Source organism: Halyomorpha halys, unplaced genomic scaffold (genome assembly GCF_000696795.3).
Source record: "Halyomorpha halys isolate HHAL.00 unplaced genomic scaffold, Hhal_1.1 Scaffold470.1, whole genome shotgun sequence".
Taxonomy (NCBI): domain Eukaryota; kingdom Metazoa; phylum Arthropoda; class Insecta; order Hemiptera; family Pentatomidae; genus Halyomorpha; species Halyomorpha halys.
Window position 1 is genome coordinate 1,143,348 of NW_027115723.1, and position 22,285 is coordinate 1,165,632.

At 28.2% G+C, this 22,285-nt stretch overlaps 2 protein-coding genes across 2 annotated transcripts in view; one reads left to right on the forward strand and one right to left on the reverse strand.

The window, feature by feature from the left end:
* Positions 1 to 17,431, forward strand: part of ndl (serine protease nudel) — a gene marked incomplete at its 5' end in the record, with an annotated part of 32,721 nt that extends 15,290 nt beyond the window's left edge. Inside the window, 14 exon segments of the mRNA XM_067052743.1 lie at positions 364 to 488; positions 1,999 to 2,080; positions 2,500 to 2,889; positions 3,444 to 3,616; positions 3,685 to 3,798; positions 4,977 to 5,139; positions 7,156 to 7,362; positions 9,292 to 9,477; positions 10,943 to 11,087; positions 13,001 to 13,136; positions 13,231 to 13,422; positions 15,836 to 16,091; positions 16,425 to 16,532; positions 16,600 to 17,431. Coding sequence (XP_066908844.1) covers positions 364 to 488; positions 1,999 to 2,080; positions 2,500 to 2,889; positions 3,444 to 3,616; positions 3,685 to 3,798; positions 4,977 to 5,139; positions 7,156 to 7,362; positions 9,292 to 9,477; positions 10,943 to 11,087; positions 13,001 to 13,136; positions 13,231 to 13,422; positions 15,836 to 16,091; positions 16,425 to 16,532; positions 16,600 to 16,879 — 2,557 coding nt within the window.
* A 2,760-nt stretch (positions 17,432 to 20,191) lies between these two features.
* Nep3 (Neprilysin 3) overlaps positions 20,192 to 22,285 on the reverse strand; it is a gene marked incomplete at its 5' end in the record, with an annotated part of 11,596 nt that continues 9,502 nt past the window's right edge. The window contains 4 exon segments of the mRNA XM_014424457.3: positions 20,192 to 21,272; positions 21,349 to 21,488; positions 21,579 to 21,725; positions 21,805 to 21,983. Coding sequence (XP_014279943.3) covers positions 21,096 to 21,272; positions 21,349 to 21,488; positions 21,579 to 21,725; positions 21,805 to 21,983 — 643 coding nt within the window.

The following is a 22,285-nucleotide window of genomic DNA, read 5'->3' on the forward strand; positions in this document are numbered from 1 at the left end:
AATTTTCAGTGCTTTAAGGTTTATATCGAACCCATTTGATCTTCAAAATTTATGAACTGCATTAATATATCTGTTTATTAACTGTCCCGATTCTCTTGGTTTTTATGTATCACTATTATTTTATTATTTCTATAACTAGTCCTCCCTAATCTAAGTAAAGAAATTTTTCTATGTTTATTTTTGTATTTACTTTTTTAATTTTTAAATTAGTATTATATGAATTATTTAAATTTGTTTTTACATCCATAAACTATTTCATTAAAAATAAAAATGCTACCTTTCTCATGGATCTTGTCATCAATGTCACAATGAAAAAATAATTATTATTACTCTTTTTGATAAGTTTTGTTATTTTTGTTTTAGACTAGGCAGTAATAAATGGTATGTTGCTGGAATTGTTAGTCATGGTGAAGGTTGCGCTAGGAAAGGAGAACCTGGAGTTTATACTAGAGTTTCCATTTTCCATGATTGGATTTTACAAAATCTTGGTAATTTTGATTGACAACATTACTTTATTTTGTTTATTGTTTTTTTAATTAATTATTATTTTTAAGAATCTAATGTACAGTGGTGTTGACAGATAAACCACATTTTTGTTGTTTTCAAATCGTAACATCATGAATAAATTGTGTATTAGAGAGATAAAAGTTTAATGCTTTTTCATATTTATTTTTTGCATATTTTTGGAAACAATTTAGGTGACAAATCTCAAATTCATGTTAAGCACTCTCAAAAACATGGAAGTGCTAAATAACATAATACTCTCAAAACTTTCAAACAATAACTGCCAATACCTGAACTTTGGATTTTCCCAGGATTTTGTTAAATTTGACAATTATTTATAATTTAATAGGAGTAGAAGAACCTTACAGATGTAAACCATTCTACTTATAATTCTTAATGGCTTCAAATAACAATTTATTAATGGTATTACATTAAAATTCTGACAAGTTTAATAATTCAGATAATTATCTTAGTGAAAATTCCATCTTTAGATTCCATTCATGACCAGATAACACAAATCCATTTGATTTAATTTTTCATCTTTTCTTTTTCTCCCTATTTTGTAACAATATGAAAAAACATAAAACTGATTTTTCAATTCACCCTGCATGCTCCTTGCCTTATTCCTGGAGAAAAGCTTCCATAAATATACTACAAATACATAATGGTTATTAGTATATTATTATAGAGCATCTGTTCCAAAGTTAGTAAGCAAAAAGAAAAACATTATGTTCATATCAGTTTAACAGAGATTTTTGAACAGTGATTAGTTATTTAGTTATTGATATGAATGGATGAAGGTGATATGTGACATTTAAGGAAAAATTATGATTTTTGCTTGGAAGATTTTTTAAAAATATTCCTTTCCACATAAAACCTTGTTGATTTTTTTCTAAATCCTAAATTATTGTAGTTTTCAGAAATTATTGTTATTGTTTGGAGAAACTGAATTTTTCCAAGAATCATAAATTTGTCTCTAAAAGTTACGATTCCCAATTTTACAGTGCTGCAATAAGTTAATTTTTGTTAAAAAAATTTACAATAAGTGAATTTTTGTTTATCGAACACTGCTCTATTCATTATTTGTAAATGCTTTAAAGGTATGATAAGCCCAATTCTGGGTGGGGGAGGAAGAGAGAGTTAGTTTTAGAAGTAAAATGGCTGACCATTTTGGAATAAAGTAAAAATTGTTAAAGTGAGATGTAAAAATTCATTTTTTATTGTTTACATGTTGCTCTGTGGCAAACTGTGAATATATCGATTGTATCGGCTTGCAACGGTTTTTTAAGTCAGTCATAAGTTACCAGCAAGCCATTGTTTTGTGTGTGTTGTGTTCATTCTCACTACAATAAGAGCGTTTTATGTCATTTCACCGTAACTATTAAAACAGTAATAACAGTAAAAACATTTTATTTGTGTCCACCACCCTCGCGTTCAACAAAAATCATTCTTTTATAAAAAATAATGATATTTTATACAATTATCATGTTTCAGAGTGGCCAAGAAGTGCAGTTAGGTCAAGCCAGAAAACATGTCCTGGTTTAGTCTGCAACACAGGAATTTGTCTTCCTACCGAGTAAGATTTTTAAATTCATATTAGTAAAGAGTAATGTAGATATTAATTTTAATTAATTAAATAGTAATATAAATAAGTTGGGTTAATTAAAACCCAAAACCAAAAATGGAAGATACTCAGAGTTTCATATGCTGTTGAAGTTATTTATTATTTTTCATCAGAACTAAAACACCTTAACTAGAAATGTTTTAAATTTATAGTAACTGGCATCAAAAATTTAATCATTTTCTAAATAATCAAGAAAAGGATTATTTATAAATCATAATCATCTCATCAATTAAACTTAATTGCTTTAAATTTTTTTTGTTTATAATTTACCTCTAAGGTATATGATAGCTGAAGTTTTTTTTTCTGTAAAAAATTTAATATTTACTACCCAATTTTTTCCTTAAGAGTGATTAACATTATTTATTTACTAGGTATCATTGTGATAAACATATTGATTGTTTGAGCATAGAAGATGAAGAAAATTGTGATGGTTTCCTAAGGGTAGCAAGCATTGGAATTAATAAAAATGTTAACAATTCTTCTACTTATACGAATTTAAGTAGAACTAAGGAAGCAAGTGATTCTGTGACACCCAGCCATGTATTGGTGAGTGATACAAGCACTGATTCAGATCTGATAACAGAAAATACTTCGGTATCAGAAGATACATTCTTTGAAAAAACAAAAGAAAGCACCTCCACATCTGAGGATGACATCTTGGAAACAACAACAGAAACTCCTTACCACACAACAGAGGAGGCTGAATTACACTCTCAACAACTAAAGCCTTTGAATCTAACACAAATATATTCATGTGAACAGTAAGTTATCAATAATTAATTATATTTACTTAACTATTATAAAGAACTTCTTTTTCTTTGACAGTTTATTTGAAGTGTCATCATTTTAACACCCATGAAAATTATCCTCCCGAGTTTTTTAACACTTTATTGTATCTTCTATTATTATTACTAAAATTTGTTATAATTTTCCTGATGGCTTTGTTCAATCTGAATCATATTGAGGCCTCAAATTATACCACTGAGAGATGTCATCACAACAGTAATAATGCCTTTATCCCTAGTGCTGAGATTACTTCCTCTGTGAGTACCTTCCTGTGTTCCAGTGAAAGGATGAAATTATGTTAACAATTTTAGCTTTGAATAGCATTCTTACAGTACAATTACATTAATTGGAATAATACTATCTTATTTTTCTTTACTTTAGTTTTAGAAAAAATAAATGTATGCTTTGGTTACTAAAAACTGCTCAGACCATAGAATAGAAGCACTGCTGCCTATTTTTGAATCGTTAAAAACATATTTCAAAGTTGTTAATTTTTTTTTTCATCTGCATATTGTTATTTGACTTCTAGGCTGAATCAACGAATATTGGCATCCAGACTTTGTGATGGCATTGTTGATTGTGAAGATGGGAGCGATGAAAAATTTTGTACGTGTCGTGATAAACTGATGAATTTATCTCCTATTCTAATTTGCGATGGAAAAATTGATTGTCATGATTTAACAGACGAAAAAGATTGTTCAGGTTTCCTAATATCATTTATGTTATCGGGTTCTATTTTTTATTTTATCTAAACAAATTTTTTATTTCAGTAAAGTGTTCAGATAAAGAATTTTATTGCTACAACACTGATAAATGCATATCATTTGAAAAACGATGTGACAGAAACCGAGACTGCTACCATGGCGAAGACGAAAAGGGTTGTTGTAAGTAACATCAGGCATATTGAACAAATTTAACACAATAATGTAATGACATTAGTAACCAAATTTTGTTTCCATCATATTATTATTCTTGCTCAGTAATTAATAATCTTGGTGGTGGGATAACCTGTTTGATCCATTTGTCATACTGTTGATTCTTCTGTGACAAAGAGGTTTGGCTGTGGGCATTCAAAGTACCTCAAAAGTAACCTTAAGTTTATATTTTCATAAGGTGGGTATTATATTGATTCAGTAATGCTCTCTTGGCTACAGTCCTCTGACCATAACATCCCACTGATCTACAAATCTAAGTGTTTTACTTTAATATTTAAATGATCACAATAGATCTATTTAATATACTAAAAAATAACAAATGTGTTTTATCTTTTTATAATTATATAATTTCTTATGCATTTTAATTTTTAAGAATGAGAAATTGATTTACAGGAATTAATTGCAGAAAACTGAACCAGAATCAGTAAGTTCATAATTATCTCATCTTCGTCTATGTTATTTATCTGCTAACACGATGCTTTTAAGTTAATTTGCTTAAGAAGTTAAGTGTGAACTTCAAAGTAATTTTTTTACTAAAAATAATTAAATGATTATAAAAAAATACATTATGACTGTGATATATACTGAAACCATATATAAAAAATGACCAATAACATCAGCATACATTAGCAATGTTAATTTGTTTACCCCTTCTCATAGAATTAATTTATTTGATCAATGCATCAAATTTTATAGATTTATATTTTTTAATATTTTAAATGTAATTGTTCTCATAATATGTTTTATTTCATTTAAAATTGGGAGACAGAACTTTCAATTAGTTTTAACATTTTTAATTTTAGTGCGAGGCACAGGCGAAATGCCTATAAAGTTGAAATTATTATTGTTAGTTCTCTTTATGCTGTAGATGTACAATTATAAAATGTTGGTCTAAATAATTTTAAAACACAAAAAATAATAGGGCTTCATGAAACCTACCTCACCTGGATCAATCAAATGAAATTCTTGCCTTCCTAGTTAATTATATTATTATGCATTTTTCTTTATCCAGTTTATCTGAACCAACAAGATTGGTTTATGGAGAATCTAATTTACCTTCTTCTTAGGATAATTTATTCTACTGAATTACTTTTTATAAAAATATTTAATTAATTAAAAAATTTCAGATGCTTTGATTAATAATGAATTAACTTTTGATATTACCGGAAAGCCAATTTTATTAATGAATGGAACAGCTGTAGAATTCCAGAAAGGATCATGGAAGAGTGTTTGTAATGATTATAATCCAGTGGATAGAGCATCAACTATTTGTAGATCTTTAGGATTCAGGTAAATATAAATCAAAATTTATTTGTTATTATTTTATATTTGATTAGAAGCCTATTAATTTTAAAATAAAAAGTTACCATGTTTGTTTTATGAATTTTATTAACTTTTATAATTTTTTTCTTATTCTCAATAGTATATTTTTAATTGCTATCATTATTTCATTCACTTCATTCATTCCTGAAACTTACTCATCAGAGGTAATGTTATTGTGTCATTGATAAAAAGTATGCTTGGTAAGAGAATTAGAACTAGGATTTCTATAGTATGCTAGGTAAAGGGCAAAAAGTACTGACAATATAGAGAATTTTGATAACTACCAAAGTACTTCTTGAGAGAGGTGAGAAGTATGGGGTTCTAGGATTTATTATGAGATGATGCCTACATCACTTGATACGAGAACAGAAGTGTAATGCCCTCTGAGATACATGGCCAGTTTGGGCTTATTTCTTTTAAAAATTACTTTATTATCATCATTAATAATACCATTATTATTATAAAATAATATCATTATTGTTTTTGCATCATTATTGTGTTTGCCTTAATGATTGTTTATTGAACTGCTTGAGTTTTCATCCATTTAGGGCATTAAAAGATGCTACCTACATATATTTCAAATTGTTTTTTTGATTTTTATTTTCAATAATAGGCGTTTCTAACCAACCATGAAAAAATAATGTATCCTTCCTCCTCTCAAAATTACGGTTCTTACATTTTATGGCACCTAGAATCTAAAAAAAAATCGCCATTTAGCCATCAGTGGCTGTTACCTCAGACTATATGGCCTTAGATTATGCTACTTTTTAAGTGGTTTATTTTTTTAAATTTCAAATATCTGAATAAAAAGTATACCTATCACATAAATTAATTTTTTTTTGTTCATTCCTAAAAAAATATAAAAGTTGTAGTAAGCCAAAGTGGGCTATGCACTTTATAAAATATGATATAATGTAATAATAATAATATAATAATTATATAAATATAAAATGTGATCGCTGTTCAAAAACCCGCTGTTCAGAGAGGTCGCCCCTCCACCAAGACCCGGGAGGTGGCAAAGCATTGTCCCTATTGGAACGCCCGCCTTCAGCGGATCCAGCCCAACCCCTTATAATGCCATATGGTAAAGGAAGGGCACCAGTTACGTTTGTATATACTTAGATATATATTAATATTGTTATTTATAATAAAGGGGGTAAGAAAAAAAAATAATATGATCATGAGAGTGTAATTATTTTTTTAGGAAGATAGTCAATAAAGGTACAAAATATTTTTAACAAACTATTTATTTTTTTAAAAATATTTTGTACCTTCATTGACCACCACCAGGACCATCACCTTACAATTTGTAGTACATGGTTAACTATAATTCTTCCAATATAATTATTTTTGAAATGAAAATGTAATTGATAATATCTGTGTGCTTTTCCGTATGGATTGTTGACCTATCCATAAGGTAGATTATTCTGTTTGCCTGGCCCTATGTTTAAATATTTGCTGTAAATATTTTGACTCTTTTAGCCACCCTAGCTGTATGGGTGTATGCATCATATACAATTGTTAGGTCAATTATCTTCTTCTTAATGACAAATTAGACCTAACTGTAAAAAATATAGTAATATATATTATAATATAATTTATGTATGATTAATGTATTGTATAACATTTTATACTATAAATATAATAATACAATACAATGTATTTATTTATAATAAATCATTATTCATAATTATATAGGGTTGTATTTTTTAACTATATATTTTTATTGAAAGTTCATAATGATGGCCTGTTTTATTTGTGTCCATAAGGAAAAAAAAGATGACAAAAGTTAAAATATCAAAAACCCTCTTTACACTGGGCGACTAAAGAATTTTCTATTAATGTTTTGAATTACAAATGAACATATCGTTTCAGGCTGACCAATCAGTGAACTTTCATTGTTGCTTTATTATTCCTCGTTTATTAATTAGTTTAAGTTTTATTTATGTTAGATTACCAAAGAAAAATGTTCTTATTATTTAGGAGTTTTCTAAGTAAAACTGTAGAAGTTCATGAAAATCCAACTAATAAAGATGGAACCATATGCCAGGGAATACTGGTATCTTGTTCGTCTCCTGAAAATTTATCTTGGACCGCTCCTCTTTTTATTGATGCCATGCCTGTTGCTCTTGCTGCTTTGATATCACCTGATTGGCTGCTGGCACCTCATTCTTCACTCTTTTTCAATGAGTATACTTAATATATTCATTTCAAATATCAAAATAATTCTTAAAAATATGTTTCTTATTTTTATTTCTTGAAATTCGTTCATAAAACTACTGTACCTACTATTAACTAAATTATGAAATTTATTTATAATTTAAAACATACAATATCATAGTGTTACCTCAGCGACCTAAGAAGTATTAAAGCTAACTTACCTGTCAGGTGAACTGAAGTAATTGGATTCCAAATCTGTAATAGGTGATTTTTAGCTTTGATTTGCATTATCTAAAGGGTACCACCCTATTCAAACACCATAGTGGGGCTCAAGTTTTCATCTCATGGGACCACCACAGAAATAAAAGTTGATCGCCCAAGCTGGATTCAAACTGGTACCACTGCAGTTCTCAGGTTGCAAAGACCTACCCCTCAACTCCCTGAGCTACTGATGGTCCTTACCATCTGAGATCTGCCCACTGGTGCTACCACTACACCTTAAAAGCTAGCCTTAGAATGCCTTTGGCAAAAGAAGGCCCTAGCTTCAACTCTATTTTAGTCTTGTTACTTATCTTTCATGCATAGGGGTCAGGAAAAAAAAAGAAAAGAATGCTAATTAAAAATATTTTCTTCTTGAATAATGTTAATTAAATTAAAAAGGATAATATGAGATACCCTGTTTTATTGTTAATGTTAAAATTGATTCATAATTTGATATAATACTCAATTTAATATCAATCCTAGTCACCTTTACTATCATAATGGTATTAATATTTTTTAAAGAAATACTTGTTGAAGAACCTCTCTGTCTATTTGAATATACAGGATGTTAAAAAATTCATTTAACACTTTTTATTTTGACTCCTATGAAAATTGCTAAATTAAAATTTTTTAGTTGATCTTCGTTATGGTCAATGAATTTTTTCTTAGTGGTTTTATCAACTTAATAATTTTAAATAAATTTTATATTGTTCATTTCCCGGATTCGTATTCTGTAGATGTAAATGAACAAAAATCATAAACAATATTTCACTGTTGTGAACACAAAAAACATAAAGAACCAAATTACCTAAGAATTCAATTTATAGTAAGAATCTATCATTATAATTGATAATCTGTCATCTTGAGAATCTATCACTATGACAAACATTTTATTATCCTCGGCCAACCTAGGAAACTCGAATTATGATGAAGGAATGTTAAATTTGGAAATAATTTTGTATTTTATGTTTGTTTGATTTAGATGTACCCAAAGTATAAAAAAATCGATATTGGTTTTTTTGGCTTCTTATGTCTTCAAGCACAAGTCAGATCGGTAAAATAACTTATATAAAATTGTTTTTAAAATTAGATTTTCTTTGAGAATCTTTTCTGTTTCCATTGGAAATTCCAGAGATAAGTGGGTTGTAAAAGAGCTTAAAAAATTGAATTAACTATCAAAAGAAATTTCGTCCCTCACTGTACAACCTCAGGTGCCCAATATGTACTTAAAATGGAGGCCTTTATTGTGCATTGATTTTATGTTCATTTAAAATAGTCAACCCTAGTTTTTTCACTAGCCGTGAGTCAACCAACGGTTCTGGAGCCCTCCTGGAGTCCACCCAGCCTCATAAATTAGTAAAAATCTGGCAGTTGAGCGTGACTCTGACCAAATCACCTCCTTGCATAACAGTTGGTCTGGTAGCAGTACTTCAGTTCTTTACAAAGTACTGAATCCTTGACCCTTCATGAGTTGTAGTAGTACAGATTTTAATGTTTAAATAGTTTCACTCTAAAAACAATATGAATAGTAGGCAATGATTCTAGTAAAAAATGGTCTAAATGGGAAGAAGTAACAATGGTTTTGAAATCCCTTGGTTAGAAATGAAAAAATTACTATTAAATTATATTGGTATATTTAATTTCCATTACATCAAAATAGGATTATAATAAATAATTGGTTGTTTGTTTATTTTTCAGCTCAAAGGTGCATCTTAGTTCGTGGTTTGGAAAGAGTAATTTCAGCCTGAATATTCTGGGTCCTTATGACCAGTATATCAGAATAGATGGTATTATTGGCATTTATGATCTGGATCTAGTACTTCTACACCTAGAAAATCCAGCAAAAATATCTCATGCTACAGTTCCTCTACCACTTCCAACATGGTAAATATCTAACTAAAGGTTTTATTGTTGTAGATTTAGGGAGGGTTTTATTACAAAAGACAAAGAGTATGATTCCAGCTGTCCCAAGTCCGAGAAGTATTGTTGCCATCTACTGTTATTACAATAGTATTTACCAATTAAAAATAATACCAATTTTCTACATTTATCTCTCCTTTCAACAATCTCTAGAAAATACCCCATAGTGTCTCTCTTTTATCCTCCACTTTGTCATATTACGAGTGGTGTACATTAGGCTCACTAGAGAAGTCAATGATGAATTAAAAAGTTCTATAAATAGTTATATTTAATTCATCTTTCATTCTCCTATGGTCTCACTTTTAATAGAGTTGAAGTTTCTTCTGTTGACAGCATATGGTATCGATTTATATCAAAACCATATTAATAGGATCCTCTCCTTTCATCTTTGAGCTCTTCCAATTTAAGTTTCCTTTTGCCTGGTTTTTATTCCCTTCACTGATAGCCGTGATATATCATTACTCCTTCCTAATTCACTACTCTGTCCAATGGAATGAACTTCCCACTATTAACAATTATCTATTTTTACAAACCTTCATATCACTTCTTTTCTAGCTCTTACTTTCTTTTTGAGTGTTAAATTCTTATCATTTCCTTTATTTTAAGATGAATTAAAAATTAATCTTTTGAATTGATTATGTACCACAATGTTATAATTAGTTTAGGGTCATTTCTTCCAAAATAGAATTTTTCTTTTTCAATTTATTAAATATTAACAATTTAACTGTTAATAGTAGCTTTATTAGTGTTAAATTCTGGCTAGAACTTTGTCAAATCCTGTGCTCTTTTGCTTTAAATAGTTCATAGCATGTTTATGTATGTATTTGATTATTTTTTTTTTTCCTGGCTCAGCCAATTAATGAAGGGTGATTTTTTTAATTATCTGAAAGTAACTCAGCATAGTATGTATTAATATTTTTTTATTGTGGTTTGACATACCTAAATTAAATATCATTAAAAGTTTTCTTTATGGGAGATTCTTATTCTTTGTACCAACATTTTCCTTTGTGAAGTTTAGATAATAAATCATTTCATGTAATTTTTCTAAAGTTGATTGGTAATTCATCATTAAAGATGAGTAAAAGATCAACAAAATTTAAAAATTATAATTTTTATAAATTATTTTTTTAAATGATATTCCTTGGATAACTTGATTGTTGGCTTAATTTAACAAAAAACTATAAGTATCATTTCTCTACAAGAGAACATATTACTCTTAAAATAAGAGTATGATTATATTGTTAATACTCCTGTATAAGTATAAACTTCCCTAAAACTTTAACAAGAAATGGATACCTCTCATAAAGAGACTTAGATAAAAAATTAATTAAAATAATTTCTTCATTTTCCACATTTTTTTTTAGTGTAAAACATTAAAACAAACATTTATACGCTCATTAATTCCTTTTTTTATGTTCTTTTTTTGTAGGCCAACGCCATTTGATGGAACTGAAAGATGTGAAGCTGTTGGAATGAACAATGAAGGCAGCATCATAACAGTCATGTTAGAACCACTTGCTTGTGGTAGAAATCAAAGATGCTATATTTGGGATAGAGATGATGACTTTTGTAAGGTAAGTATAATAAATATTGTTGTAAGGACAGAGTGGGATAATTAACATTTAATTTTTTTTTAAACTTTTGATTAGCCGAGTGGGTAATTTACTGAAATCCTAACTCTCATTTACTGTTCAAGTTCCACTGTGACTGATAGATTTATTTTCTGTTTTATCAGCTCTAGGATCAAGAGAGGGAAAAACTAAAGTTTAAGCCTTGTTACGAAGGTATATTAGAAGTAATATCACCGTTCTTTTGGAAATATTGTGTCTATGCTAAGTACTGAACTTACTTAATCTGCCTTTCCAACTCTTAAAGATTCCAGGTATCCTTACGGTCTTGTTCTGTTAGAACTATTTTAAAGGTTGAACCTGTTCTCTAACTGTTGTATTTGGAATAGGCCATTCCAAGTCAGGGGGTAAATTAAGGAGAGAGAAGGATCCGGATATGATGTGGCTTTATCATAAGCTTATTGTGGATTGTACAGGCATTTATTCTATTAATGTCTTCTTGTAATTTCTGATTGGTATTTGAGAAGTCAGTGGGGTGAGAGTTATGGTAAATTTAAATGTTGTTGGTCGAGAGTGAAAGGTCATCGATAAAGATAGAAAAAAAGGGTAAGGGGTAAAGAGGAACCTTAAGGTAAGCTTATATAGCGAGGTGGAGAACTAACGGCTGGGAACAGCCAGTGAGGAAGGATTATAACCATCAAAAAGCACTAGATGACAAAGAGAGACAGTGAAGCTTTGTAAGGAGATTATTATGGTTGACAGAATCAAAAGCTTTGGAACAATTAATGAGGATAAGGATAGTGGTGAATTTTACTGTGTAGATGTTGAATATTTTTATAAGGGCTAAGTGGAGTTGCCTGACCAGAAACAAGACTTGAGGGGGTTCACTAGGTTATTCTATTTGAGGAAGTGGGATATTTGGGATTGAACTATACACTCTCTAAAGGTTTGAGTAGGTTTGACAGTTATGATGGTACAGAGTTTATACTTTTATGGAGAAAATTTTCTACGGATTACTTCATGTTATTATCTGCGGCTAATGCCATCTGATAATTACTAATGATATCAAATGTTAAAATTTTATAAATCTTCTACTATTTTATTAGTTATTCATCACCTAATATACCATTACCTGATAAATTATTGTTTCTTAAGTAATTATCTTAAAAGATTTTGAATTTTTTTCAATTTTGTTTAGCTAATAAGTGATATTAATTTACGTTCAGACAGAACTCTCAGCCAAATGCTCAGTTTCATTTGGCCCTTTTTCATTTAACTTGCTTGTTGTCTTTCATAGGATTCATGCTACTACTTTTATATAAGAATACAATTAGTATATGCCATCATAGATGCTTCTTCACAATTTTTACTAATTATTTCATTGATGTAGATGTTTAATTAATTTAAATTAATATGGTACAGTCTTTCTTGCGACTATCACTAACGATTACAGTAAAACTATGGCCATTGAGAAAAGATTGTAGAATAGCTGAGTTGTCGCTATTTTTTATGCTTTTATAAATAATAGGCAACTATTATGTATAAAAGCAAACTCTGTAAATATCACTGATATATCAAACCTTTCTTGAATGGTTACTTAAATAAAATTGTTTGTATTCTATTTAATCCCAGAGATTTGTTTTCTTTAGGTTCTTCAAAAAATCTATTGTATTTTTTGTGTCAAAACATTTTTGAATAGATGATTAAAATCATTTTGGCAGATGTCCCAGTGCGTTCCATTTTTCCCAATTATGATATTCTTGCTATGTATCAGCTTGTTCTGCTTTCCATATTAGTCTATCTCTATTATGTATTCTGATTAAATTTTTTTTATGATGATAAACTCAATGCCATAAATTAAGATTAAATGCCATAAATTAATAACTATCTTCGATATTAAACAATTTTTCTGGTTTCAGATTCCTGGATTAGTATTCTGCCACTCAAGTTTTGGTTCTTATATTGCTTCTGTGATTTCACAAAATATTTGCCTCCAAAGGGTTATTACACTACCAGATATTACTGCAAACAAACATAATATCATCAAACATTTAGGTTGGTAATACTAAGTTTATATTTACTTTAAATTTTCACATTCATTGTATAAATTAAATTATTAGAACAAGGCTCAAACCATTTTGATTTGTAGATGAAAAAGTGGCCTACAACAATTTATTATATGAAGATATTTGTGAAACTGTCAGGTGTGAGAATGGAAAGTGCCTTGAATGGTCAAAGATTTGTGATGGAGTGAGTGATTGCTTTGATTCTCGAGATGAAGCTGATGAAGCCTGGGAAAAAAAAGAAACTTACTGTCAATATAAAGATGAACCCTATTGTAGTATGTACATAGATTTTATTTATATTGTAATATCCTCTTTTATGAGTAAATAGTTAATATATAAAATGTAAATGGTTTTTAATATGTTTTGATTTTATATATCATTCCAGTATTGCTTTATTTGTTGTATTCAATTTTAAAAAAAGCAAGCTAACCAATTTTGTTCAGTCAAATATGGATTGGAAAAAATTGTTAGAAAAGCTAAAAGTTAGAAGGCGGCGAAATCCGTTGAATCATGGCCATGTTGAGCAGATTCAAATATTTTAAAAACTTTATTTAACTTCCCATCATAAGATGATCAATTTAAGAAAAAAATAGAAGTCAAGACTTGGTATTAAAGAAAATTATTCATAAAGGAAATCATAAGAAAAAACTCGAAACCGTAGTGTTACACTCGAGAATAAACACCTATAGAAGGGAAGGAAGAAAGCTTGGTTTTTGGATTCACTCGTGTGTTAGGGGAGATAGGGATGACAGCTCCTGGATGCAGGAGGTCCTAATCATCCTTTGTCTCTCTCAGTGGGACATCTTGAAAAAGAAGACATCTAGAATCATCCAAAAATTAAAGTGACTCTTTTTTTTTGGATCGCTGGGATGAGATATGTTAACAAATATTAGAGGACCAAATGCGTTGTTTAAAGACAGTGCTAATTTGTGAAATAGAAGTCATCAAAAAAACCATCAGTCATCATAGAAGAGCATAAATTGCTTAGTGTTGCTCAACATATAATTAAGTATATTTGTAAAAGTGTTATTAAAGCTAAGTATCTGTTCTGATTGCCTAGAAACCAGCCCTTAGATTAAGAGTCTAAAATGTTATGAAATTTATATAAAATTCCTACTATCTATTTAGTATTAAAGCTTCTCATTTGAACCTAAGCTATACCAAAAATATGAGATTAAGTTTAAAATATCAATTTTCCTTTTGTTTATTCTTAATAATATTTTTTATTATTACAATATATAGGAATCATTATTTATGCATATCAAAGATAATACCAATAATAAGGGATCCCACCTCAGTTGTTTCACTTTGAGTCAAATAACAACAAAATCACCATTTATTGTTTCTTTTAATATTTTCATTCCACTAATATCCCAAAGTTCTTTTACAAAGAATAACTATGGTCAAATGAAACAAATTGTAGATATGATTAAAAATAAAAATATATATTTGACATGTCTACTCATAGTTTCCTTATCAATTTGGATGTAAAGTCCAATACAAAATAGTTTTTTGTTTCTTTTCTAATATCAATTGAATTAAGATGTTTAGAGTGACGAGATGAGAATTCCTGGCTAGCAGACCTGTTGGTCCTCTTTGCTTTGATTAGGAATTGTTTTTGTTAAGTTTAACTTCTTAGAAAATTTAATTATATTTTAAATGAGCATCTATACTGTTCAAGCTTCTGTGGATATATAGTTGTCGAGTTGGTGAAAGAGGTTTCCATGAAAATTTACTTTTTGTCGATCATGAACAGTAGAACTTCCGATCAGTTTATTTTATGGAAAAAGTTGCTGTCACAACCTAGGCTAATTTATGTAATATCAGTTTCGTTCAATTTTTAATTTTTGAACTGGGTTGTTCAAACACACACACACACACACACACAATTTGCAAGACTTGGATATTTGAACTCAAGGGACTTCAAAATGTTTATTTTCATTGAAAACTCGAATTCGAAAGTTTTCATAAATGAAATACTTCCCCTCACTATTTATTCCATTTATAACTTATTGTAAGTAAAAGTAAAAAAATTAGTATTAAGAAAAAAAAAAATGTTTGTATGACAATGTCTTGCTATATTACTGCTTAAATTTATTGTGATGTTAACTTAATGGAGTTTTGAATAAATTTTCATATTATTCCCCCAGAAAAAACATTGATTCTCTAATTAAACTGATAAATTTGAGTTTATCTCAATTGCTACTCATTTAAAAAAAATAATCCAAATATTTTTAAGAGAGTTGAGATCCAGGCTGAAACATTCTTTCCTGGGTCCAAGATGACATTCTAACTTTATTATTGATTCAAATTCTATGTATTAGAAAAAAGTTGTCACTTTTTTTTTTTTTTTTTTTTGTAATTGTTGCAAATACTTTTTTATTAGGTCATTCTTAAACATTACTTGTAAAATATTCGGCATAAAATCAATTTGCTTAGAGCAAGTGCAAAATTTGTATACTGATTTTTTAATAAAATTACCAATTTGGTTATAGTTTTTGTATGATTTAATAAAAAATTATCTTTAAACCTTGAAATTGAATCTTTTTTTTTTAACCAGTAGCTCTAAACAATAAATATCTCATTTTACATCTCTTCTTGAGAAAGATTCTTTATTTGAGTTTATTTTGTAATATGTTGCTTATTAAACTAGGAGTAATGAAGTAACTGTTGAAAAATATGTTGCAGCCTGCAAACCTGGGTTTATAAGATGCCAAAGTGGTGAATGCATTAAAGCAGAGAAATTTTGTGATGGTTCTGATGATTGTATGGATGTTAGTGATGAAAATGATTGCAGTTGTGCAGGATACCTTTCACTTGCCAGACCGTTCATGCTCTGTGATGGAAATCCAAATTGCAAAGACAAGAGTGACGAGGACTGGTCCTTCTGTGGCAACAAGCAGAATTACGATTGTATAAATGAGAATAAGTACAAATGTCCAAAGTAGGTTATTATTTATTATTATCATAAAGGATTTTAACCCTTACAGACCGTCATTTGCTTAAAAAAAGATAATTTTATATTACTCCACATATTTCAGTCATTTGGTTATTGTATTATTTTATAACATTTTGTGTTTGGTATGGTAACATCATGATCATAAGCAACCATGTAATGATTAAGATAGCCTAAGATTTACGTGATGTATAAAGTTCTATAAATTAGTTGAAATTTCTGCAAACAATACTTACGTTAAATAAGTAAATTAAAAGAAAGGCTTTAAAATATTAAGATTGAAAAAGATATATATCCCACACTTTTTGGTTTGATTTTTAGTTCAGAAGTTTGTATACCGAGAGATTTCTTATGTGATGGTGATCCTGACTGCCCTGAGAATAAAGATGAAGAGATGTGTATTGCTCTCCGATCGCCTGTAGATAGACCGTAAGCCAGATTGTTTATTTTAATTTATTTTATTTACCCATTGATCTAATAAAAACTTCTATTCTAGGAAAGAAGGTATGGTTTTTTCTTTACTCTTTGGTCAGCTTGTGCCTCAGTGTTTAGAACCTAATGATAGTATTGCACAAATTATCTGCTCTGTGCGTGGTTTTGAACTAGAGCAATCCAATTATAACAAAATTCAGAAGATAAATGTTGTCATGGATGTATTCAGTTTGATCAATCTTAATTCTAATACTTCAGTAAGCTTGAGGACAAATAGACCATTTACCAGTATTGCACGGTCAGATAATGAAACTTGTTTAGCATTATACATACACTGTCAATAAAACAATGATAAATATCTTTCATACATATCACAGTACTTTTAATGTTATATTGGTAAAACCATTAACTTTTGCTGCTTATACGATTTCTGTAAAAAAGTAGTACTCTAATAAAAATGAATCTATTCATAATTTATCTGCTTGTTTAGTTAGGAAAGAAACAGTATGAGTCTGATGAAAAAGTAAAACCTGCTATGTTCTTTTTTTTTTTTCATTGTTCTTTTTTGTGTTAAAGGAAAGAATTATGATTACTTTTTTTTTTTTTTTTTTAAAGTTTGGAAACTTTGAAAAAAATTATGTATTTTTATATTTCTCACTTTCTCTATATTTCTTACTATTGTTAAACAGGAGGTTGAAATAAGCAATTATTTTTTTCTATAAAAGTATTGCCTGGTATCTTTATTTTCAACTTTGTGTCTCTGGTCATTACATAACAATTATTCTGAAGCATATGTTTAATTTTTTTTTGGAGGGGGTAGGGAAGGAATGTAAAAATACTAATTAATAATTGTTGTTAGTCAAATAATGTATCTGTTTACTTTTTTTTTTTTTTTTTAATGAAGATTATTTTGATTTTCCATCGGAAATATTATACTAATTTTTCAAAAAATCTTTATAAGCATGATTAATTTAATGCTCTTCTGAGACAGTGGTGGCCAAGACTATTGGACTTAAAGCAGTACCAACTTAAATTCAGCCTCCAACAGTTAATTTTTCTTTCATGAAAAGTACATAATAAATCTCAACCTCAACTCCCTGACTAAATATGATACATAGCCACCATGATAACCTCCAGCTCCCTCTACTAATTGGAATGCTTAGGTGTGTTAAAGAGTAACTTATATTCCACTAGATTCAAAAAAATTGAAGTCAATTCACAATTGTTTTTGATTAATTTAAAAATTAAATAGTTATATTTTGTATTTAATATTGATCAGAATAAATCAGTTTTTTTTTTTCTAATGAAAAATATTCCTCATTTATTAACTACAGAATATTTCTTAATTAAATTTATTGTTTATTCATAAGTATTGATGAATTATAAATTCCTTATATAAAAACTTTTCCCTCAGAAGTGATTTAGAATTTTACCAAACTATATGTAATTGTTACTTTCAACCCCTGGTTCTTACTGTTGGAGAAATTTACCGAGTGCAAAAGTTGATTTAAACCTCCTGCTATCTGTAATACTAATGTATAAAGCTACTGTACATCACTCTATAAGATTTACTGTAATTTGATCATTGTATATAATCATGTTTATAAATCTTATTAAAAAAAAAATTTAGAACTTTAAACTTCTATCAAACCTTCCTTATTCTGAACCACAATAAATAGTAGCAATATCAGTACACTAATATAAAATAAAAAATTATCATTATTATTTAATCCGTTCATTATGGCATTTTTTTTACAATAAAATTCTATGATTCTGATATTTTTATTGTTTAACATTCAGTTTTTTTTTTATATATAAAGAAAAACAACAACAAAAAACAAAGAACCAATAAGAAAAACAAAACAAACAGTATTGGTTAACTTTTTAATTTTTAAGTTATATATCTAACAATTCTAAATACACTGACATGCTGAAGAGTATCACAGATAACATCATAACTCTAAAATGACTATAACTTATTATATAACTTGATTTATAATCACAAAAATAAACTTGAACATTTAGTCATAAAAACTTTAAATGATACACAATGGTTTAGTTACATCAAATAAATAATGTATAAATTTGGTGTAAAAATGTTTAAACAAATAACACACTAAAGCTCATGATGACAAAATATGTTGTCATAAATCATTAATAATCTTGCTGTTTGCATTTAACACATTTTCACACTGCACATTTGCATAAAAGTAATTGGGTATCCTACTCTTATTTACTAAGCATATTTTACAAATAATTTCAAATTAGCTATAAACTAAAAATTTGTTCTTAGCACCCTATGTTTATTTTTACACTTTCAATTATTTACAAAGTTGACAAAATTAAAATAAGAAAAGAGGCATTTCAGATTTCATTTTTGATTAAAAATAAATAACTGGTATAAAATTGTGTTAATACAACTTTTTCTAAATATTAATAACAACAAAAACTTAAAAGTAAATGTTTAGGAACTCAGTTGATGTTTAGGTCCTTTTTTGTAAGGATTCTAAAAATTACTGCTTTGTGTTTTTCTTCTTTTTTTTTTTTCAAATAAAGGAATGAAATGTTAAATTTAATAAACTGTATTCATTTCGAAATTACATTTATTATAAAATATTGGACCCATCAGTTTCAAACCTGATTTAATAAATTTAAATTTCAAAGAAATAGAATGAATTAAAACAGGCTGCAATGGTGTAATCATCAGATTATTTGACACCTTATCTAAATTATCCTGAAAATTTTAAAAATAATATAAAGTCAATTAGTGGCACTATTTAAAACCAACTCTGTATTTCTTTCATATAACACAAAAATTATCATTTTGTTTTCAAGAATCATTGAAATTTTATTAGAAAAACATATATCAAACAAAATTTCTGTATAATCATAGAGAATTTTCTCAAAAAGACAATAGAAGCTACTTAGCTCCCCTCCCTTCTCACCAAAAATTAAAAAAATGATTGCTGTCAATTTATTATAATGTATGTACTTATTACTCATGTATTTTAATGGAAAATGACTTTGTGAAGTGGGTCTGTATATCTTTTAAAATAAAATGGAATAAAATTCTTGGGCATATAAATGCTTTAGAATAACAAAAGTGCATAAATTAGATGTACATTTACGAACAAATACTTCGATATATGACTGATTGTACAATTTTGTTTTTTTATCTTTCATTTAAAAAAAATCCTTCGATATTAAAAATTTTAATGGTAATTTTTATTTATGTAAATACTGCATGCATTTCTATGTCAATAATTTAAAATTGCTATTCTTTAGTAAATTGAATTTTGTTTCAAGAAACCTTTAATATCAATGTCTAGAGGTTCAACTAAAATATGAATTTATAGCACATCAATATTATTAATTTATCTTTTATAACCTGAAAAGCAAATATTTAGTTTAATTGTTGTCACTAATATTCATTAATTTAACTCAACGCTTATATTGATATTATCCTGATTCTTTGGTTTCAATCCTTTAAATAGAAATCCCTTCCACGAGAAAAGGCACACTTATGCTCCTTCTTAATGTATCAATCAAAAATAATGTTACTTAAGTAGACATCAAATATCCCATCAGTTAATTTTATGTAAAACAAAAGTTTATGCTACAGGTCACTGTTGACTAGATAGTATCAATTCACATGAAAAATACTTGATCCAACTTTCGAGAGGAACTAAGTTCCCAACATTACTATGAACATGATCTCAACATTGATTAATCAATTACAATGGATTTAGTCAAACATCAAAATTCACATTTGAATTATTAAATAATAAATTTTGTAATCTTAATTTATCAAAACAAAGCACAATGCAAGAAGATATCTTCTGATATTAAGTAAAAATTAAAAGAATCGTATAACACACTAACCGATTGTAGAATAGTTTCATTAAGTTCAACTTGAAGATAATGTCCAAGCATATTAAAGCCCATAGCACTTGGGTATGTGAATAAAATTAATTTAAGGACTAAAGTTATAAATATAATAAACATTTGTTAGTTAAATTTTTATGTAGGAAGCCAATGGAGGTAAAATAATCAAGCTAAAATAAACTGTAATAAATGAGGTTTCTGTCATCATTGAGGCATTACAGAAATTAACTGAAGTTCTCAATGATTTTCCAAGAAGGAAAACCTCTTGCATGTACTTTATTTTATATAATATATAATAACATTCTGATATTATATTTGACTTATATTTTCCACCTTTAAGTGAGTTTTTTTTTTATGCTCTTAAATGTGAGGAACAATTCTACAATTAGCGGATTATGTAATCTTTATGGAATATGCATAAGGATTTTTATATATACAAAAAAAAAAAAAGTTACTTTTGGTATACAACACTATGAGATCCCAAACGCAAATAGCATTATGACAGCTATGTTTAAAAAATACAATGAGAAATTTAAACTATAAAAATGATGCAGGTAAAAATATAAATTTCTTATCACCACTGTTCACAATAGTTTCTGTTTGTACATTTAATACCTTAAGTTTTTGTACACTTAAAATCACTTCTTTCTGGATGTAATAATTGTTCTTCCATAATTACCAAACAACACACTTATCTTTAGGATTCATCTTAGAACCAAGTGGACAGTTAAAATTTTCTGCAAATTCAGGAAGATTTGATAATGAACCAATTACTCTATATTTAGGAGTTGCATGTGTATCCTTTTCAACTTGTAAGTTAGTTGCTTCATCAGTGCTTGCTGAACACCATACCTGCCAAATTTATAAAAATATAATCAAAACCGATATAATTAAATTATATATATATATATTTTTTTATGTTATATACCTGAGCAAAACTAAGGAAGAAAAGTTGCTTATGAGTTAGATTGAGAGCTGGTAAAGGTATTTCTTCTTTGTTCTTATCTACCCAATCTAAGTACGCTCTATAGGCTGCTTTTAATCCACCATTGTCAGCTATGTTCTCCCCTAAAATAAAAAAAAATATTCAAATTTTTGGTTATTCTAAAAAGGGGATTATCCAGAATATATTAAATTAGGTGGTATCAATTATATTACCTAAAGTTTGCTTCCCATTTAAATGCTTAGTATTTATCTCGTAACTGGAATATTGTTTTACTACACACTCTGTTTGTTTTTTAAACCTTTCAATTGTTTTGTTATTCCACCATTGATGCATGTTTCCAAATTTATCATATTCACGACCTAGGGAGGTAAAGTATGAGTACTAATTTGAATGGCAGACAATCAACTTAATAAAAATCTCAGCGGAGAATTTTCTAACCTTGGTCATCAAATGCATGAGTTAGTTCATGGCCCATAACTACACCCATAGCACCAAAGTTAAGGGCCTGTTGATGATTGATATCATAAAAGGGGGCCTGGAGTATTCCAGCTGGAAAAGCAATCTGGTTCCGATTTGGAGTGTAATATGCATTGACAGTTGGAGGTGTCATATTCCATCTGTAATATTAAAATATTCATTGTTTTATTTTTAATTTTCCCATCTGCTTGTACCATATAGTTTAATGCTTGAATTTTCTTCTAATAGCTAACTTATGAACCTGAACATTATGCAGAGTGAACATAACCACCAATCATAAACTTTCTATCAGAAAAAGTAATTGATGTACATTTATGAATCTAATTTATACAACAAAAAGCTTTTAAAGAATCATTTTATAAACATTCCACTAAACCTTCCATAGTTTTTTAAATAAAAACCCAAATCATTATTACTTAGAATTTGATGAAAATAAACTAAA